At 35.5% G+C, this 20,711-nt stretch overlaps 2 protein-coding genes across 35 annotated transcripts in view; both read left to right on the top strand.

Moving 5' to 3' along the window:
• The window catches only part of LOC143223884 (uncharacterized), a 48,679-nt gene extending 37,088 nt beyond the window's left edge, over positions 1-11,591 (top strand). Inside the window, exon 6 of the mRNA XM_076452359.1 lies at positions 11,460-11,591. Within this exon, the coding sequence (XP_076308474.1) occupies positions 11,460-11,591 (132 nt within the window). The remainder of the gene's footprint in view (positions 1-11,459) is intronic.
• The window catches only part of LOC143258659 (uncharacterized), a 113,400-nt gene that overhangs the window by 20,766 nt on the left and 71,923 nt on the right, over positions 1-20,711 (top strand). The window lies entirely within an intron of this gene.

Below are 20,711 nucleotides of genomic sequence, written 5' to 3' on the forward strand. Positions count from 1 at the left end.
GTATTTACTGGAATGTTGTGTTTTATTACAAGTTTTTTTTTTCCAAATGCTGGATATGTTTTTGCTGATGTTGGGAATATGTGGTATTTGGCAATGTACGGTTTTGGGGTTTGTTGTATCTTAGTATTTATTATTGTTTGTTCATTGTTGGTCTAGGTATGTGTGAAAATTTTTTCAACAGTTTTTGGAGGAAATTTGTTGATGTTGATGAAGTGTTTTATTTTATTGATTTCATCATTAGTTTTATGTGGTGAGCATAGTTTTGTGGCTGTATTTTTTGGTTTCTTAATATGTTCAGTTTTTGTTTCATTTCATATGCTGAGTCCCAGTTGGTTGCAAATACACTTTAACCTGAAGATGACCTAAGAAGGTTGAAACATTGTTCTGTTACTTTGTTTTAATGAAAGTGCTAATACCCATATCAGCAGTCTTTAGAATACACTGATAGAAATTGTTAGTCTGACAAGTTACAAGAAGTGTGTGTCATTGATGCATGATTTCGCTCAAGCTACAATAGGGTAAAAACGTAATTTAATTGTCTTAACTAAATTTTGTGACTTCCCACCCCTCTGCTATAACAACAATGAAATATACGAAATTTTTTACTTTTTATTATCTCATTAACATTATTAAACTGTAGTTTTAACTATAGAATAATTCACATCACATACGATAATTAATTAGCATATTATGGCTGTAAAAAAAAGGTACTTGCAGTATGTCTAAATTTTCTTGTTTTCATAGTTTTTAATGAATTATTTATTTTTGAATGTTTGTTGAGGTTGAATATGGAATTGTAAATTACATCAAAATACAGTGATAAGAGTCCTTTGTTTTGAATTTATTTTTCATAAGCTCTGATCTGCTACTGTGCAGTTGTCTTTAGACCTAAAAAGAATTAGCAAAAAGCTGCTTGCAAAAACTGAATACATTTGTTTCTATTGCTTTGTACTTTTCTACTATCTGAAGGTGAACGAGTTGTTGGATTGTCAAAACTGAGAAGCTTTTGACGTTATTAAAAAAAAAAAAAAAGGTATTACCCTTTAAGCCATTTTGTTTTTACTGCCAAGCGATACCACTTCAAAATATGTTGTTTTAGTAATAAAGAAGTGATTTGTTTAGTGCTGTAATTTAAAATTGGTTTTGTATCTGCTAACATTAGAATATAATGAGAGAAACAAGTTGTTTTTCTTTTCAAAATTTGTTGTATATTCAGCAAGCAGAACATAAAGCTTTTGGACAACATGGGATCTGTTGGTACATTGCTGTTTTTGCATTCTAAAGTAACTTAGAAAACAAACAGATTAAAAGCCAGCCATTATAATTCATATACATATCATGCTTTTTCTCAAACTCATTTAAATTTAGTGCCTTTAACATCATTTTGGAAGGCAAACCTATTCCAAATGTCAATAGCCCTGTTAGAAAAATAAAACTCTTAGCTGAAGATGACTCATACCCATACTGTGCTAAAATTTATCCTTCTATCTCTTGGTCCTACTATTCTCACTGTTGAATACCAAAAAAAAGTGATACAATCTTATAGCCTTAAACATCTCAATCAGATCTCCTCTAACTCTACTTTTTTCAATAGTTAATGATTTGAGAGATTTGAGCCCCTACTTGTATGACAACTCCTTATATTCAATGATGAATTATTTAAAGTGATCTCAATAATAATTTTACCTTTTACCGCAAATTGGGAATACACAGACTCCATACTGATTTGAAAATATTTCTGAAAGATAAAATTTTTGTAACAAGATGTTTTGGCTATTGTTTAAACAGTCTGGTTTTCTTCGTACCAAACACAATCTGTTTTTCTGAAAAAATTGTATTTTTGGTTTCTGAAAAACATATCATTGGTTAAAAACCAAATATTCATTTTTCATATAAATGTTTTAAAGTAATATTAGCTAATGTTTTATTTGACCAAGTTAATACTACTATGTGCTTTATAAAATAATTAATATTAATCTTAAAATTTTAATATTCACAAAAGAATTGTTTCAACAACCATGGCATGTCTTCTAGTAATAAAAAAATGATAGTCATTCTCCCCTCCCATCCATGAAACCACATTGTTAATATCTTGATTATTAATATTTTTATGTTGTAATGTGAAATCCAATACTGAGCAAGTGTCGATAATATTAAACTGGGTTGCTTTCAGTGTTTTTTTTTTTGTTTTGTTTTTTTAAGTACACCTGTCTTTTGAAAATCTATTTCATCATTAAATAACTTTTGGTTACTAGTTTCTTATAGTACTAAAAGTAAATTCTCTACTATTCTGCACAGATAGCCCTTGTGTAGTTTTGCGTGAAAATTCAAAACAAACAAATAAACCAAACTCTACTATTGAGGCCAACGTATTTTGATTGTTTGTTAAGCATTTTTGAAAATTCAATGTGAATATCTTTAACCATATTTTCAAAGTTATTACGGATAGTATTTGTAATTTTTCTGTTAGTAAATAAAATTGGTGTTATAATGTTAGTATTATCATATTTTTGTATGTTCAGCTAAACTTCAATTGATCTGTGCAACAAATTTGAGTTATAGAATGTAGAATAAAATGGCATTTACGAAATTGAATGCTATTTCTAAAAATCAGGTACGTGAAATAATGGAAAAGCATTTATTTATAGTATGGAAATAAGAAGAGAGTGAATCCATAATTGGTTTATTTGTTGTATTTCATGCAAAACTAGACCACTATTTATGCTAGCAATTCTAAATTTTGAAGTGATAGACTAGGGCAGGGGTTGTGAAACATTTTTTCTTGGGCTCACCTTTGAAAATATTTTAGGCTGTGACAATCCCCCTTCCCCCACATAAATACAGAGTGATAGAAAATTAATGCATTTATATTTTACAATATACGTTTTCATATTTTTTTATGATTCAGAAACACAGATTAAAAAATGCTGGACAACAAGAAAGGCAGCTTCACTAAATGGTAATCATCCAGTGGGCAGCTATGTTAAGGGGAGTTAAATTTTGTACTTATACAATTTGCTACTGGTGTTATCATCATACATGGTACATATGTTTAGCAGGTTATCAATATAATTATTTAAATTGTACATGTTAATGATAATCAGATATTTATAACTACCAGAGAAACGTACAAATAATTTTTGTGTAGAGGTCATGATAAAACTTCCAGTGTTTTGTATGTGTGTCAGCAAGTGCATCAATTGAAAGTACTACTAACATTTTAGATAGTGTATTCCATTATACATACTTGCAGTAATATTTCTCACAAGAAAGTTTATGTGATGTCAAAGGCTCAGTTATCCCTAATAATGCATAGAGCAATGATAATTTAGCCACTTTACTTGACTAGTGTTCTCCAGTACAAATATACTCAGTACCAGTCATATGGTCACAAGTACAAGTCATGTGGATGTATATCTAAATAAGCTTTAAAAGATGAAAGGTTATAGTTTAAAGATATTTAAAAATTTTATTTTTACATATTCCGTGACAGATGCAATGCTCACTTGTCTAAACTAAAAAGGAGAGAGGACAGTGATTATACTGTGAAAATTACTGTTTTTATGGTTTATATCATTAAGCAGACTTTATATTTTTATTATTCAGTGAAAATTATGCCAAATTCAGTCTTGTAAATACTTCCAAAACCAGTTCACTTCAAAGTTATTAATTTATTTGATAACAGTCTACATTTTTTGATATGATAACCCATGGATAAGACATAACAGCCATTTATTGAATCTCCTCTTGTAACTACAGCACAAATTCAACAAAAATATACAGCACTTAACCTGTGGATGAACTAATTTACTAGTTAACAGATTAACTGACTAGTGTTTTTGTACTAAGTTTTTCTTGATATCTTCAAAAATTTCAAGATGTCACTGAAATTTAGACGTTTAAGAAGTTTGAAGGTATTACATGTCGCCTTCAAGTCATACCAAAAGTTATCTCTAACAAAGTGTCCAGATTAAAATATTTTATAAACATAGCCTACAATGCTCCTTCCTGACTGGCTTATAAAGTCAAATAAGATAATAATATATTAAACTTGCATAATTAGTAATAAAGTTACTGTTTACGATTACTAAGTCATTCATTAAATGTGTTAAAATACAGTTGGAATTTGTCATTTACTGTGCTTAAACTTTCTATTCATCAAATAGTTTTGATAGTGTTATTTTTCTAGCTTATGATATGAAGATTGAATGACCTCTTGCCCTTTATTGCAACTTGCTGTCTTTTCAGATGGATGGTTTAAAGAATCAGTTTAATCAGTTTAATTAACTGATGCTCAGAGAGTGGTTTTATCAGAAAATTTTAAGTTTTTCAGTAAGTCAACATCGCTGGCAAAGTCTTTTTGAAGCCAACCAGTTGACCTTTTTCTTGCTGACTTACTTGGAAAGATAATTATGATACAGGACCTTTGATTTTGAGTACCTGTTCTTTTGGATACTGTAAATCACACTGATTCTTTTCACTATAACAGTGCCCTTCACAACACTTAATTTTGAAGCTTATCTTTTTGTAGAAGACATTGCATAATCATTTTTTATCACTACAGTGAAATCTGGATTTCATAGCAGCATTTAATTTTATTTACTGATTTCAGTTTTTTTTCAAAGAAATGTATCTAATTAATGGTGCTCTGCAGTTTTTCTATACTTTACATAAGATTCCTTTAATGATTATTTTCAGAATCTAAGTACAAAAGGTCAAATAGTATTTTGAGTTATTTCCTAACCTTTGGTGATGCCTTTAACTCTATTATTGGTAAGAAACAACTCATGAGTAATAGTGTAAGATCTTAACTGCATGTTTTATAATGTTCATCCATGTAAATGATCAACTGATTTAAAACTGTACCTCCATCATTCCACCATAAGATGGTTGAATGGCTGTGAATATGTTCCTGATTTGAATGAAGTTCCTTATTTACCTGAAATCTTGAAACAAATTCATTAACAGTTTTGTTTGATAGAATTTCATGTTTAGGAACAACATATTATTTGGGCCATTTGGTAAAGCAATTCATCACTGTCATTTATTTATTCCCACAGTTACCCTCTGATAGAGGACAAACACATTGACAGTAACTCTCATTAAATAATGTTCCAGTATAGTACTGTTGCAATTGTACATACTGTGTCTTTTATAGAGCTTTGCATTCACATCTTAGTTCACACATTTTACACAAGTATCTACATCTTTTCAGCACCTAAGTTAATAGTTCTTTTACTCTCTTATTGTTGCAAGTAACTGCAGTCAATACCAAATTTCATTATAGTCCACTAAAGTCTTCTTATAAGCATGAAAATCTTACTGTGGCCATTATATCTTTGTTTTAGGGCAGTATAAAGCACTTGTTTGCCACAAAGGTTATTAAAGTTCCTGCATGATACAAAAACTATTAGTATTTAACAATTTTGTAGTTACGGAAGTGTCAAGTACAGTGGTAACCTTAGAGATAATTATAATAATTACAGTAGTTTAAGAAAGTGTCTCAAAGAGTTAACTCTTAAATTTCTAACTCTGACAAGGCTTGAACAATAAAGAGACTAAACAGAATGAAACTTATCTTTATTCAATGTTAAAACATAAAGCAAAATGTACTCACTGATGAACAGTGCTTAACTGAAAATCTGGATTTAGATTGGTTCTGAACATGAAACTGACATTGTGTTCTAGATTGAGAGCACAGTATTAAATTGAAAATTCTAGGTTGCCATCGTTTTGACTGCTTAAGTGCATTCCACGCTGCTGTTTGTCGTTCCAATAGTAAATGAGGATGTTCATTAGGCATCACCTGAGCTACTAATGAGAAATATTACCCTTTTGATATATATATGTATATATTATTTTACTCTCTAGCAATATTTCCTCTCAGAAAGCACATATAACACTTAAAGGGGATTGACACAAAACAAAAGATAACCAAGTAAAAGGGTTTAACCTCATTCCATGATCAATATTTTATTCTTAACACTACACACGTAGCAAGAAATTTGATGTACAAAAATGTTTAACATTCTTGGTAAACACAAAAGGTTTTCCTTACTGGACTAAAATAGATATGCACTATCAAATAATCTTTGCATGATATACAATGTATCAGGCACTCCAAATGAAGTCATCACCCTAGCTTAGTAATAAGAGACAAATCTTGAAAACATTCATTGGCTAGACATGATTGGAGAGGCATGTTTCCAACTGTCTTGTCTCTGTCACTCACCAATCAAAGGTGTATCATCTGGATTCAAAAATTTGGATGTATGGGAAGCACTTACTGCATGAACTGTTGGTTTTATCTGTGTAACAGAAGAGTTGTTCTGTGCCCCTTGGTTGGATTCCTGTATGTAGTGAGGGGACCTCCCAGGGAAGGTTCTGTTCTTTCAGTTTACAGCCTCTGGGATCTAAACATCCACCCACGTGTTTGCCATGCGTGGAGACCCATGAAGGGGAGGAGAGGATCTTGATGGTTGAGGGGTCCAACCCTAACACACCACTTTGGCCTTGAATGCCTGTAGATGGGCAGCCTTGGAATGGCCCCCTGTGTCCACTTGGGCTAGGATCAACCAAGTACCAGTGTTGGATGTTCTCAACAAGTGTTATGGACATTGTATCTGATGCTGGTGTTTGAGTATAGTGCTCTCGAAATCCTGGCATTGGAGTGTGCCTCTGTTGGAGTCAGTGGGCACTAAAATATTCCTTTTTATTATGGGGACTCCAAATAAAAATTTAAATAAAATAGTAAAAAACAGTCCATAGGTAAATGACCACGTCTTGAAGATTCTGAGCAGCAATTTTCAACATCTGTAACACCTGTTGTACCTCATTTTCTTATACTACATTCTCTTTTAGATAACTCTTTAGGGTAGGTGACTCCCTTTTTCATTCAGAAGGGTTTAAAGGGACTTGTTGGCTCTCCAAAGTCAGTAAAGAAGCTTTGCTCTGGTGGAAACATCCACTTCTCAACACAGTGAACTCCTCTTGCATTGAAAGGCAATTGGGGATATACCTATTGAGGTTACACCTCATGCTACTTTGAATTTATCACGAGGAGTTATTGTTCAGAGGGATTTGAAAAACATCCCTGAGTCAAAGATCCTTGCTGGTTTCTCCACCCATTGAGTTTCTGCAGTCAGACATATATCCACTTGCAAAGATGGAATTATGATGCTAACCAATGTCCTAATTCTCACATTTACGTCACCACGTCAGCCTGCCACCATCAAGACAGGTTATCTTAATTGCAGGATATGGCTATATTCCAGTGTCAACAGTTCAGTCACTTGAAAACGTCATGTCGTGGTTCCTTGACGTGTGCTCATTATGGTGGCAAGGCCTGTGAGTGTGAAATGGACCCTCATTGTGTCAATTACAATGGCTTTCACCCGTCCTACATTCGTTCTTTCCAAAAATGGTTGGAAGAAAAAGATGTGCAGCATTTGAAAACAATTGAAAACATTACTTACCCTGAGGCTCGACAGCTGCTGTCCACTACTTCATCTCGGACTATGCTGCTGCACTTCATTCCATTACTACAGTGTGAGAGCAGACGGATCTCTCTGAGCCTCCAGAAGAATCGTTCTCAAACCAAATTAAGTCTTTTTGACTTCCATTGTTAAAAAAGTTGATGAATCAATTTCAACACCCATCTCTGTCCCTAACATAAATTCCAGCAAATCCCACTATCCACTTCCTTTGGTTCTGGGTACAGGTATTTCCTTAGGTACATCTTCTCCCACCCAAAGATGCAAAATGAACATTCGTTCACGTCCTCAGTTGCTGGAATCCTATTCCAACAGCAAAGAACTGCCCAATCAACCCAGGACAGGATCCATGGAGGTCGACAGATCTCCCTCGAATAAAGACAGTAAAGACGTGGTCGTAAACAGAAGGGCTATCCACCCAATTTGCCTACACCTAAATAAAAATGGCCAGCTTGATAAAATGGAGCTGTCGAGATTCACGTTCTAATCTGGATGACATCAAAGCACTGATTACACCCTACCATCCTGTGTGTCTTTCCTTACAGGAAACCTGAAACTGAAACCTGCTGATACAGTCACCTTTCGGCGGTTTTCTTTGTACAGAAATGATAGGTTGTGTGATGGACGAGTGCATGGATTGGTGGCACTGTTGGTTCATCAGCATGTGCCCACTCTGTCTTTGCCACTCTACACAGCCTTGGTAGCTGTAGCCATCCGTGTTTCCTTGGATCATACTATCAGTATTTGTCTTCTCTACCTGTCGCTTGGAGAAACATATGATCAATCAGACCTTGATGCTCTCATTGAATGGTGCCATCTTCCTTTTTAATCCTGGGAAACTTTAATGGACATGATCCTCTCTGGGTAAGTGCTGATATTGATGGGAGGAGTCGCTCCATAGAGCGTATGTTCTCTGATCACAACCTATCTCTTTTCAATACTGTTTCTTCTACTCATTTTCATGCACCTAGTCAGTCCTTTACCACTATTGTTCTCTCAGTTTCCTCCCCTTCACTGTTCTTCCACTTTTCATGCAGTGTAGAAAATAATCCACGAGGCAGTGATCATTTTCCTATAATTTTGAGAGAGACTGGCCATGGTTGATGACATCTGACTCACGTGCCCCGGTGGAAGCTGGATCAAGTAAACTGGCCTTCTTTCACTGCTCTTATAGAACATGATCCTGCCATCGTTTGTAAACCATCAATAGACGACTGTGTGGCAGCAGTACCTGACTATTATCCAGGCAGTTACTCAATGTATTCCTAAAACCTCGACACGTTTTCACGATATCCTCGTTTGTCGTGGAATCCTGCCTACCACATGGCACTGAAGGCTCAAAAACGGGCTTGGGATACTTTTCGTAGGTATCCTACATTCTCGCACTGCATCACTTTCCAACATGCACGTGCACATGCTCAATGGGTAAGATGTCAAAGGCAGAAGGAATCTTGGATTAAGTTCACAGCCAACATATCTTCTACCACCAGTTCCAAAATCATTTCGGACAAGATTCGAAAGGTTAGTGGGCAAGATAATTTTGTTCCCCTCTTGAAATTGCTCTCTGATGGCCAGGAAATAGCCGATACTCCAAATTAAAACTTTAGCACTTCTGCTTCTTCCTCCACTTTCTCTGCCAGCAAGACTCAGGCAGAGTGATCACCTCTTTCCTTTCGAGCTGATTGTCTCTGTGCCTATAATCGTCCCTTTACACTGGTGAAACTCAAACTGGCCCTTAATCAGTCTGGCAGTACATCAGTCGGACCTAATGATGTACACTGTGAAATCATGAAGTCATGGAAGATTTGGTATAAATATGAATTTATATAATACGATTCAGTGTCTGTGTGTCACGTAGTTTTTTCTCAACCGCTGTTCGCGCTGACTTCAAAGTGGTGTCAAACGGATTATCTCGTCAACAAGGATAAAGGCAACTTAGTTAGTTAGTTAGTTATCATCATTAGATTCCATCAAGGAACATAGGGCCGCAATCGCTTGCGCATTCTTCAACAGGTATTTAAGTGAGTAGGTTGTTAGCCCACTGCACCAAGCCGTCCCTAATTTAGTAGTGTAAGACTAGAGGAAAGGCAGCTAGTCATCACCACCCACCGCCAACTATTGGGCTACTCTTTTGCCAACGAATAGTGGGATTGACCGTAACTTTATAACGCCCCCACGGGAGGGCGAGCATGTTTGGCGCGAACCTGTGACTCTCGGGTTACGAGTCGCACGCCTTACGCGCTTGGCCATGCCAGGCCCAAAGGCAACTTACTTAGATCAAAACTAAAAATAAACTCATTAATGAGCATAGCTAATTAAGTACAATTTCTTACTATCTTATAAAAATTAGAATACATTGTTTCATCAGGTGGTTGTTTATGCTGTTAACGATATTTTCCGTCATAAACTCAAAGCTTGGGATAATTAGGAGAATTAAACTATTCCTGAATCCATACACTAGGATACCAATGCCAAAAAGTTCTGGTATAAAAGTTGGATTTATTATTTTTATTAATGAATATTGAACATTTCAAATGACACTTGTAATTAAAGTAAGTGTGAAGGGAAAAATAAAGTAAGCCTTAAATACTGGCTTGTTAGCTGAGATCATAACTAAACAATGATTCAGCATACGAATCTTGAAAAGCTTACTGCACTGGAATATTTATAGTCGATTAAGAAACATTTGAGTTACCAAAGAAATTCAGTAAGCATTTTCAGTTTTGACAATGCTGAGTTTGACATGACCAAAGGGGGCTAACGGAAAAAGGCATTAATATCATTTATAGGTTTCCAGTGCCATCAATGAGCCCTTGATCATTCCTGGAGCAAGTCAGCACTGTAACTACTTTTGTGCAGGCCTGGCATGGCCAAGCGCGTAAGGCGTGCAACTCGTAGTCCGAGGGTAACGGGTTCGCGCCCGCGTCGCGCTAAACATGCTCGCCCTCCCAGCCGTGTGGGGCGTTATAATGTGACGGTTAATCCCACTATTCGTTGGTAAAAGAGTAGCCCGAGAGTTGGCGGTGGGTGATGATGACTAGCTGCATTCCCTCTAGTCTTACACTGCTAAATTAGGGACGGCTAGCACAGATAGCCCTCGAGTAGCTTTGTGCGAAATTTCAAAAACAAACAAACTAACTACTTTTGTATATCTGTTAGCTGTATAAGACTGTTTCAGTTTAATGCGAGAGTTTTCATTTTGATAGTTTATATAGTTCGAGTACCAAATTTAGTTATTTTTAGAAGTTATAGTTTATCGCAGGTTTATGTCACTGTTTGTGAATCATGTTGTTCAATAGTTAGGATTAGTGATTGTTATATTACATCATGTTACCAGAACCTACCGATTTTTTCTCGTTGTTTTAATTGAGTATTATTCCATCATAATGTCTAATAGAGTGTACAAAAGGCTTTAGACCTCTATTGTGATATAAATATGTATAAAAATTTAGTTCGATAGATAGAAGAATTTGTGATTGTGAGTTTAGCTGTAAGAAACATACGTCGACAGTTGTTAAAGTGAAGTTATCACAGATTTAATTGTAGTAACTGAGTAGAGAAGAATATTTTATAATGTTCTAAAATAATTGAACCAGTGTCTCTGGACTTCGACGAAAAAGAGACAATTATTTAAAGCTCTGGATCAATTATGATAATCAATAGTGCAACGACCATTTGCATATATCTTTGACTTGTTTTAATATATTATTTTAAAACAAGTGGGTTGTGAGCTACTTGTTTATTGTTGATATTATCACTGACAAGTCAGAGACACCTATTTTAAAGAATTTCACCCATATATACATAAATTCTGACTGTGATAAGTCAACTAGGATCTATAACGATAGAAGTAGGTGTCATGGTAAATATTCATATATAACAACACCTATAGTGGTGGCCAAAATATCATAGAGGTCACAACCACATTTTATAACCATGTTGATTTTGATAAATGTATGGAAAAAGGCGAAACAAGACCTAGAGAAGGAAGGCCATAAATATATGAGAGAGAAAGATAAGCAGATGAAAAAGAAAGAAAGAGTAAGAGAACAAACTGAGAAAGATGAACGCATGAAGAAAAGGAGAAACTGGAAATAAGAGAAAGGATGGAAAGATGATGGTGAGGTCAGTGCCAACGGATTCAAAATGCTAAATTTGATTAACAGAAAAATTACATGAATGGAGAGGTATGAACGATTTGCCCAAAGTCAGAATTGGGACAAAGGTTACTGCACAGTTTGTCTCAGCCTGCTTTTCACAGGAAAAGGTTGACAAGCATATGCTGGCATGACATTAGAAAATGCTATGGACTATGGCAAGTTAAAAGTGACCTTGCTGAAATGCTATGAATTTACAAAGGAAGTTTTTGCTCGATTTTCAGAGAAGTCTAACCTCACATTGCAAAAATTGTATTACAGTTTGTAGCACATTTAAGGTGATACTTCACAAAGTGTACTGATTGGAATTGTGTGAAGATAGTTTAGAAAGACTGGCATACCAGCTAATGTGGTAACAATTCATGCTTCTCTGTTTCTAAATGAAGGAGCTCTAAATGAGGTAGATGAGATGATCAAATTGACACAGCAGTAGGTGTAACCTTATGGAGGCAGTATAACTGCAAAGTCCAAGAATAACCACTTAAATGTCAAAATCAGGGGTGGCTGACCACAAGTAGGATTCCCTCAAAGGTGACAAAATGTTAACAAAGAAAAGGGAGAAGAGATGCTGTACTTGTTATAAAGTGGGACACATTGTGAGTGACTACAAGTTTATAATCTTGATTTCTCCAAGCCCATTCCCTTGGCTGTGGTTTTGCTAAATAGTAGATAGGGACAGTGGGAATCTCGTTAATACTTTTATGTGCATCACATTAGATGACGAGGCATTTGGCTACCTTAAGAGAGGCATAGTTATTCCCGCCGTTTATGTACTTGGTTGAATTTCTTCACTTTGACATTCAGAGTACTGTGCAGAAATCACATTGCGTCAATACTGTCTAACGGCCATCGCTCAACCACAAGAAAGAAATGCTATCACCATGATTAAACAGTGCAAAATTGATGGGAAGCTCAAGTCAGCAAATGAGTCAACAGTGCCAGTGGCGACCAGAACATCGACACGTGCCAACAAATCACAACATGACAGTCGGGGAAAGCTTTGTTGAGAACATGAAAGTTCTATGAGATACTGGGCGTAGCAGTGGAAATCACTTTAGTGTTTAATGTACCTTGCCTAGCGTCTAGCCATTTGTGTGTGTTGATTGACATAATAATGAGGAAGTGTCACATAGTAGGACTAAAGGTGGACACTCAATACTATGTGGGAGACGTTGAGGCAATATGTAGGAAGGTTCCCATCTACGACTTGGTGATTAGCAGTATACCAAGCAGTAGAAGTTTGGATGAATCAAACAGAAAGGAGACCAATGAAGCATCTACAATCTCCACAAGAACTTAGGAAATAAAACGGCACACCAAGTCCTTGCAGGTCTTGAAAGATGACATCACAAATGTAGGTCTACAGGAACTCAAGAACGCACAGAAGAAATACTTTCCACTGCAGAAATTATAAAACAATGCCTAGAAGAAAGTCGAGCATAAGATCAAGGGGAAAAGACTTGCAGATTAGAGGATCAAAAGGGTGTGCTGTACCAAATCTATCAAGACAGTTCCACTGCAGAATTTAAACAGATAATAGTACTAACAGTAAACCAGACTCGAGTAATGAGGTTAAATGACAAGTCTATTGTGGGAGGACATCTTTCAGTTATGAAGGTGGTATAGAGAATCACTAGTAACTTCCATTGGTCATCAAATATATGATCAGATCCTGCAAGTCATGGGGTATTTGCCAGAGGACAGTGCCTAGAGAGAAAGTACCAAGATATCATTGTGTAAGATTTCTCTCATAGAATAACTATTCAGCAGACTAGCTGTGGACTTGATCAGATCATTAGCACATGTATCTTACAAGGACAATCAGGATGTCCTTAAAATATTCAAATATACAACGTTACCCAGAAACTATGGCATTGCCAAATATAGAGACAGAGAGGAGAGAATAAGTTCTTCTGGAAATGTTCTTCAGAGTATGCTTTCCAAAAGAAGTCTTGAGTGACAAAGGACCATGCTTACCTCAGAACTGATGTTCGAGATGTGTAGACTCATCAATACTAGACAGTTTTTTACTACCCCATACAATACAAGATATAACAGACTTTGTGAGCGAGCCTTAAAGATTATGCTGAAGAAGATGTGTCAGGATAGCTCATGTAACTGTGGCAGGTGCCTACAGGCAGTATTATTTGGTTACTAAAAAGTCCCACAAGTCAGTATAAAATGTTTACCGTTCATGAAAGAACAGTGCAAAGTTCTTTGTAGATATTGAAAGAAATTTAAACAAGAGAAGAAAAGTCAGGATGAGGAACATATACAAATACTCGTTAGTTTCTATAAATTGACTGCATGAGATTTCTCAACCTCCTCAAAATGTTTATGCAACTCAAGACAGTTAGAAGTACCTCTATGACAAGACGTTCAAGAATAGACGTTTTAAAGTGAGACAGAAGATCTTGGTTTTGCTACCTACAAACCAAGAGATCACCCTATAGTGAAAAGGTTCTTTTCAAGTGCATGAAGTGATCAAGGAATATAAAGAGAGAGTGAGTGGGAAAACCAAAAGCTACCCTGCCAATCTATTGAAGAGGTACTTCGAAAAAGAAGAAGACTTAATGGGTACAGCTATTGAAGCACAGATGGATACGAGGGCTGTTCAAAAAATACGCGGACTGTTTGAATTGCGCGGCTCCAGTTGGTTCCAGGGAAATCCGATTGGTGTCGCTAGGTTTGCACAGATCAGCTGATTACGACGCCATTTTCCGATTGCAGATATCTTCATTTGTGTATTAGCTACGCGGTTTTAAGTGAAGTGCGATTTTTTCGTTTGGCGGATTTCAGAATGAATGACTTGAAGGAGCAACGACTTGCTGTGAAATTTTGTGTTAAACTTGGAAAATCTGCGACTGAAACTTTTGCTATGCTTAACACGGTTTACGGTGATGTTGCTATGAAGCGTACGGCATGTTTAAAGTGGCATGAACGTTTTAAGGATGGTCGACAGTCCATTGAAGATGATGAGCGTCCTGGACGTCCTTCCACGTCAACTGACGACCCCACGTCGACAAAATCAACACCCTGGTGCGGGCAAATCGACGTCTGACTGTCAGGGAACTTGCTGAAGAGTGTGGGATATCAGTTGGATCTTGTTACGAGATTTTCACCGAAAAATTGAAGATACACCGCGTTGCTGCGAAATTTGTGCCTCAGAACTCGTGAGTTTTTGGCCAAACACTCGATCACTGTTCTTCCTTACCCCCCCTACTCACCTGACCTTGCTCCTTGCGATTTTTTCTTGTTCCCCAAACTCAAAAGACCCTTGAAAGGAAGAAGATTTGAGACGATTCCCGAGATTAAGGCAAATGCGACGAAGAAGCTGGAGGACATTACAAAAGAAGCGTACCAGGACTGTTTCAACAAGTTTAAACACCTTTGGGATTAGTGTGTGCGTTAGGGAGGAGAGTACTTTTAAGGGGTCCCAGACCTGTAACTTCTAAATAAAGTACATTTTGTTTTATGATGTCAGTCCGCGTATTTTTTGAACAGACCTCGTATTGCAAGTGTGGCTGTCATAAACGCAGAGTCAGAAGATGGTGAATTTGTTATAGAAGATGAATATTTACTTTGCCTAAGACTACTGTGTGTAAATGAAAGGTAGAAAGACGTCAACGTTAATGAAGAATTGATTGGCAAGCAGCAAATATAGTTACAAAATCTATTTTGCTAGTGTGCAGATGTATTGACAGATAAACCAGCCAAGACAGACATTGCCCAACACAAGATCGAGTTCACGATTATGGACCACTCAAAGTGAAACCCCACCAATGTTCTGTATGATAAGAGACCTGAATTAACTTGAAGTCGCGGTAATGTTAGAAGCTAGAATAATTGAGTCTTCCAATTTAGTATACTGTTCACCTATGGCAATTGTAAAAAAGAAGTATTGCTCAAACTGCTTCTGTATAGAGTTCCAGAAGATTAACCTATGACACCAGGGACCTAAATCAACTTCCGACTTTAGTAAAAGTTATTTATAGATCTCCGTGGAGGCAGACTCGAAAGAGAAGACAACTTATGTGATACCAGACAAATGCTACTGGTTTATGAGGATGCTATCTGGGTTAGTCAACTTAATAGTGACATTTAAATCTGTGACTGCTTTTTGCATAGTCGTATATCAGAAAGTGTTTTAAGTTCTATTCAAAATTTGATTAAAACATTATACTATTTATGTAGTTTAATTAACTTACCATTATCAAAGTTTAACGTTATCTAAGTTATTATTGCTTCATTTTGAAAGAACTTTCTGCAACAAACAAATGCAACTTCGTTTCTTGACATATGGAGTTTAAAAATCTTAGATGTGGTTGCTTAGAATTATCTCAGTACCTTTACGACAATCTAGATGAGCTTCTAGAATCAATAGGACAAAGGTTAAATATTAGTTTCATTTTACAAAGCTATCATTCCAAGAATTAGCTTATAACTTGTTATTTTCTGGTAGACCCCAGGCACACATTTAAAATACAAATAATAATTTATTTCTAAGCAACAACCTTTTTTATATACTTGAATGGTATGCTTATAACTAAGAGAAAGAGCATGGTTCTCACTTAACTTCTCAGGGCAGAAAGGATATGTAGCCATAAATTGGTTTAAGAAATGACTATCTAAGTGCTGCTTGTCCATAGTCAAGATTGGTGTCCCTTGCACTTGACTATTTTTCTCACCTTACACATATAACACTCTGATAGACTGTTAAGTTGCATTAGTATTTTACGTTTATGTTTTAAAATGTATATTTGAAAGGCTTAACGATTTTTTAAATTTTGTTTAGGAATGTTTATAAAAAATGGGCGTGTGCGAACTATTTTGTCTGTGGTTAATGCATCTGCTGATTATAATCCCCTGTGGACATTAGTTCTAATTTTTTTTAATATAAGTGATAAAACCCAAAGAATTGGAAAGAAAAATGAAATATTAAAATTAAGTAGAAGCGTGAAATTATGCATATGACGCTCCCAAACACAAAAGATATTTTAAGATTATTGAACAAAGTTATGAATGGTATATATATATTTAAATTTCTTAATTCCAAACACTTCAGTTCACTATATGTTAATAATAATAGCTAGAGTTAGTGAAATTGAAAATACAACATGAACATTCATTACCTTAAAACACTTTCTGTATTTATTTAGGGATTCTAGAGATTATGCAAAGGAAATGTGAAAACTGTAAAAAAATAATAAATAGTATTTTTATACTGAAAATCACCTTGCAAATGATTCAGAGTCCAAGTGCAAATAACTACATTAAATAACGATTCTGTTTGTTAGAAATACTAGAAAAAATTATATACATATATATAATGATTTTTTTTTCTGAAACTATACACTTTTAGGAAGGTTCCTGTCAACTTTGAAAAAAGTTTTATTTTTGGAACAAAATATAATAATAGTGACGTTAGATCATGCAGATGATAGGACACAGTAATCATAGGATTAACCAGATGATGAGGAAGATGTTGCACAAAACTATTAACACTGAGTATTATGTGAACGACATTTTAACAGCCAGATGGGAAAACCACTGAACAAATTCAGAGAGCTCTTTGGACAGCAAGTTTGACCATCAGACTATATAAATGCTATATCACTTATTCTGTGCCGACGTTTGTTGTGTAGAAATAGAGCGACCAATAGAAAGCCATTGAAGAGTAGAAGATAACGTACAAACAAGATGCACTAGTTCTGATTGCAAAACAATATGAACATATCATTCCTGTGGTTAGTGGATACTATATCAAGTTCATTTCAAACTACACTGAAGTTATTGCACCACTGAATGACTTAACTAAGAAAGGCCAATTCAATAACTTGAAGTGGAAAAAGTCATAGCAGGTGGCATTCCAGAATTTGAATAACGTGTTAGGAAGTTTACTAGTTCTTAGAATGTTGCACTTTAACAAGTCATTCATTGTTCAATCCACTCATCAGACATTAGAACTGGAGCATTACTTCTACAAGAATATGCAGAGAGTGTTTCTCATAATGTACATCAATGAAAAGCTGTTTAATAGCGAGAACTACTCTGTGACTGCATGACGGGGTCTGGCTATCATATTAGCTATCTGAAAATTCCAGAACTATTTTTATGGGAAGAAGTTTATCATCCACAAAGATCATTAACCACTTGCCTAAATACAGAGGTGCAAACCTGATAGCACGAGGATTATTAATTTAGTGTTGTACCTCTAGAACTACTGGTTCTACATTGAAGTCGTTAAGAAAACTGCAAATCTCGGTGCAGACAGTATGAGTATTCTTAGTGCATGAACTGAAAACAGTTTTTGTATGTATTACAAAAATATTGATAACATTTTTTATTGAAGAAAGGCTCATTTTTAAACATGTATGACTTTCAGTTTAAGTTTATTGCAGGAGTTTTGACTTAATTTATATAGCACGAGTGTTAATTACTTTTAGAAACGTAGTTTTTCACAGGTTTGTTTATGTAACTTTTTTGCAAATCATATGTTGTATAGATCAAAGTTACAAATTTGTGATTGTTATATTATTGTATTTTATTACAAAAATCAGAGTTTTACTCGTTGTTTTAATTGAATATTATTGCATCATAATATCTAGTGAAGTGTGAAACAATCTTGACTTTTGTCTTGGTATAAATACACATCGAAAGTTTAGTTTGATGAAAGGATCTAGACTGAGTGATTGTGATTTTAGCTGTAAAAAGTACAATTATCATGTATTGTAATAACAGAGTATAGAAGAATAGTTTGTCTTGTCATTTGTATTCTAAAGTAATTGAAAGAACCTGGGTAGACTTTTACGATAAAGAGACAGTTATTTAAAGCTCTGGATACGAGCGTGAAAACTGACAATGTAATTAAGATCTGCATGTACTTTTGACTTCTTTTAATATATTATTTTTAAACAAATGGATTATGTATTGTTTGTTGAAATTTATTAACAAGTCACAGATACTTACTGAAAAGAATTTGGCCCCTTAGAAACTACACCGCCGATAACTTTTTATAATTTGATTATTATTTGTTTTTTATTTTCGCGCAAAGCTACACGAGGACTCTCTGCGCTAGCCCTCCCTAATTTAGCAGTGTAAGATTAGAGGAAAGGCAGCCAATCATCACCACATACTACCAACTCGTGGGCTATTTCTTTACCAACGGATAGTGGAATTGACCGTACATTATAACACCCCTGCGGCTGAAAGGGCAAGCATGTTTGGTACAACGGGGATTCGGACCTCAGATTACGAGTCGAGCGCCTTAACCACTTGCTCATGCCAGGTCTTGATAACTTGAAACGCTATCTTCACAAGTCTCTGATTTTGAATCCGAAATTTAAAAAATTTAGAAGAAAGTACAGTGAAAAACACCTACTATTTTCGTTACTTTTTTTCTTTATCCCAAAAGAATAGTACTGTTGGGAAAGAATAACGAACACAACCACGTTTTTTTTTTATTTTATTCGAGAAGCACATAATCATTTCGCAATGAAAATTAAAAGTGATCATATTAGCTACCAGCTTGCGTCACTAAATGCTGTAGTATGATAATAATAGACATGGAACTGAAAAGAGGGAAGATAGAATAGTGCATTCGTCAGTTTCTATACTTAAAAAATCAATCAAGGAGAGAGAAAGATGCCTAAAAAGTACCTGATCCTTGCAGGTCAGGCACAACGACACGGGGATTACTTTAGGTAAATTATTCCTCAAATTATTGTATATATGTGTGTATAGTATATTTCCCTTGTTTATTTTATTGATATGCAGTATATATATGCGCTTAAGATAAGATTTAGGTTTAAGTCACACAGCACCAATTACGTTTTGTAACATATTGTATCGTATCATTGTGAAGTGTGTTATAACTTGCAGAGTATTGTATTTTGTTTTATCTTTAAACTATTAAATTTATGTGAGGGTCAATCCCACTATTCGTTGGTAAAAGAGTCGCCCAAGAGTTGGCGGTGGATGGTGAAGACTAGCTGCCTTTCTAGTCTCACACTGCTAGCGCAGATAGTCCTCGTGTAGTTTTACGCGAATTTCAAAAACAAATAATTAGTTTCTAATGCTACGACAGCTTTATGCGTTTTATTTGTGAATATTTTTTCTTTGTTTGTTTGTTTTTTGAATTTCGCACAAAGCTACTCGAGGGCTATCTGTGCTAGCCGTCCCTAATTTAGTAGTGTAAAACTAAAGGGAAGGCAGCTAGCCATCACCACCCACCGCCAACTCTTGGGCTACTCTTTTATCAACGAATAGTGGGATTGACCGTCACATTATAACGCCCCCACGGCTGAAAGAGCGAGCATGTTTGGCCCGACGGGGATGCGACCCCGCGACCTTCAGATTACGAGTCGCACGCCTTAACACGCTTGGCCATGCCGGGCCATTTTTTCTTTAACAAAGCATGTAACTCCCAGATGCACAGCGGCATGCCTTCGGACTTACTACGCTAGAATCTAGGTTTCAGTACCCATGGCGGGCAGAGCATAGATAGCCCATTGTATAGTTTGGTGTCTAACTACAAACAAACAAAGCATGTAATTTGAGGGATGAAGAGAAATAATTCATTAATGACGTAGTAGTCCTCTGTACCTTGATTCGTTAATCCTGTCGTAATTCTTTCATGAGGAAAAGGAAATAAAATACAGGAAATTATTAGTTAGCCACTAAATAATAATGAATAAGTAAATGTGACGGTTACGTCAAATTTAATTCAAACACCTGAAGTATTTTCCATTATTCGTAATTAAAATACTTTACATCAGTGCCATTGACTGTTACGATATGTATGAAAAAGAGATGTGTGACAGAATAATAACAACTCACTTGGTTCAGGTGCTTATGCATACACTGCTGGCCAAAATCTTAAGGCCAATGAACAAAAAAGAAAAAATATGCATTTTGCGTTGTTAGACCCAACCACTTATTTGAGTAGAGCTTCGAATGATGAAAATAAGAAAAGGGAAAATAAAAATAAGAGACCTTTTTACTATTTAATAGGGAAAATGTAAACACTATATTAGCCTAAATACTAGCTGGTCAAAAGTTT

This window comes from Tachypleus tridentatus, chromosome 8, assembly GCF_004210375.1.
Source record: "Tachypleus tridentatus isolate NWPU-2018 chromosome 8, ASM421037v1, whole genome shotgun sequence".
In the NCBI taxonomy this organism is placed as follows: domain Eukaryota; kingdom Metazoa; phylum Arthropoda; class Merostomata; order Xiphosura; family Limulidae; genus Tachypleus; species Tachypleus tridentatus.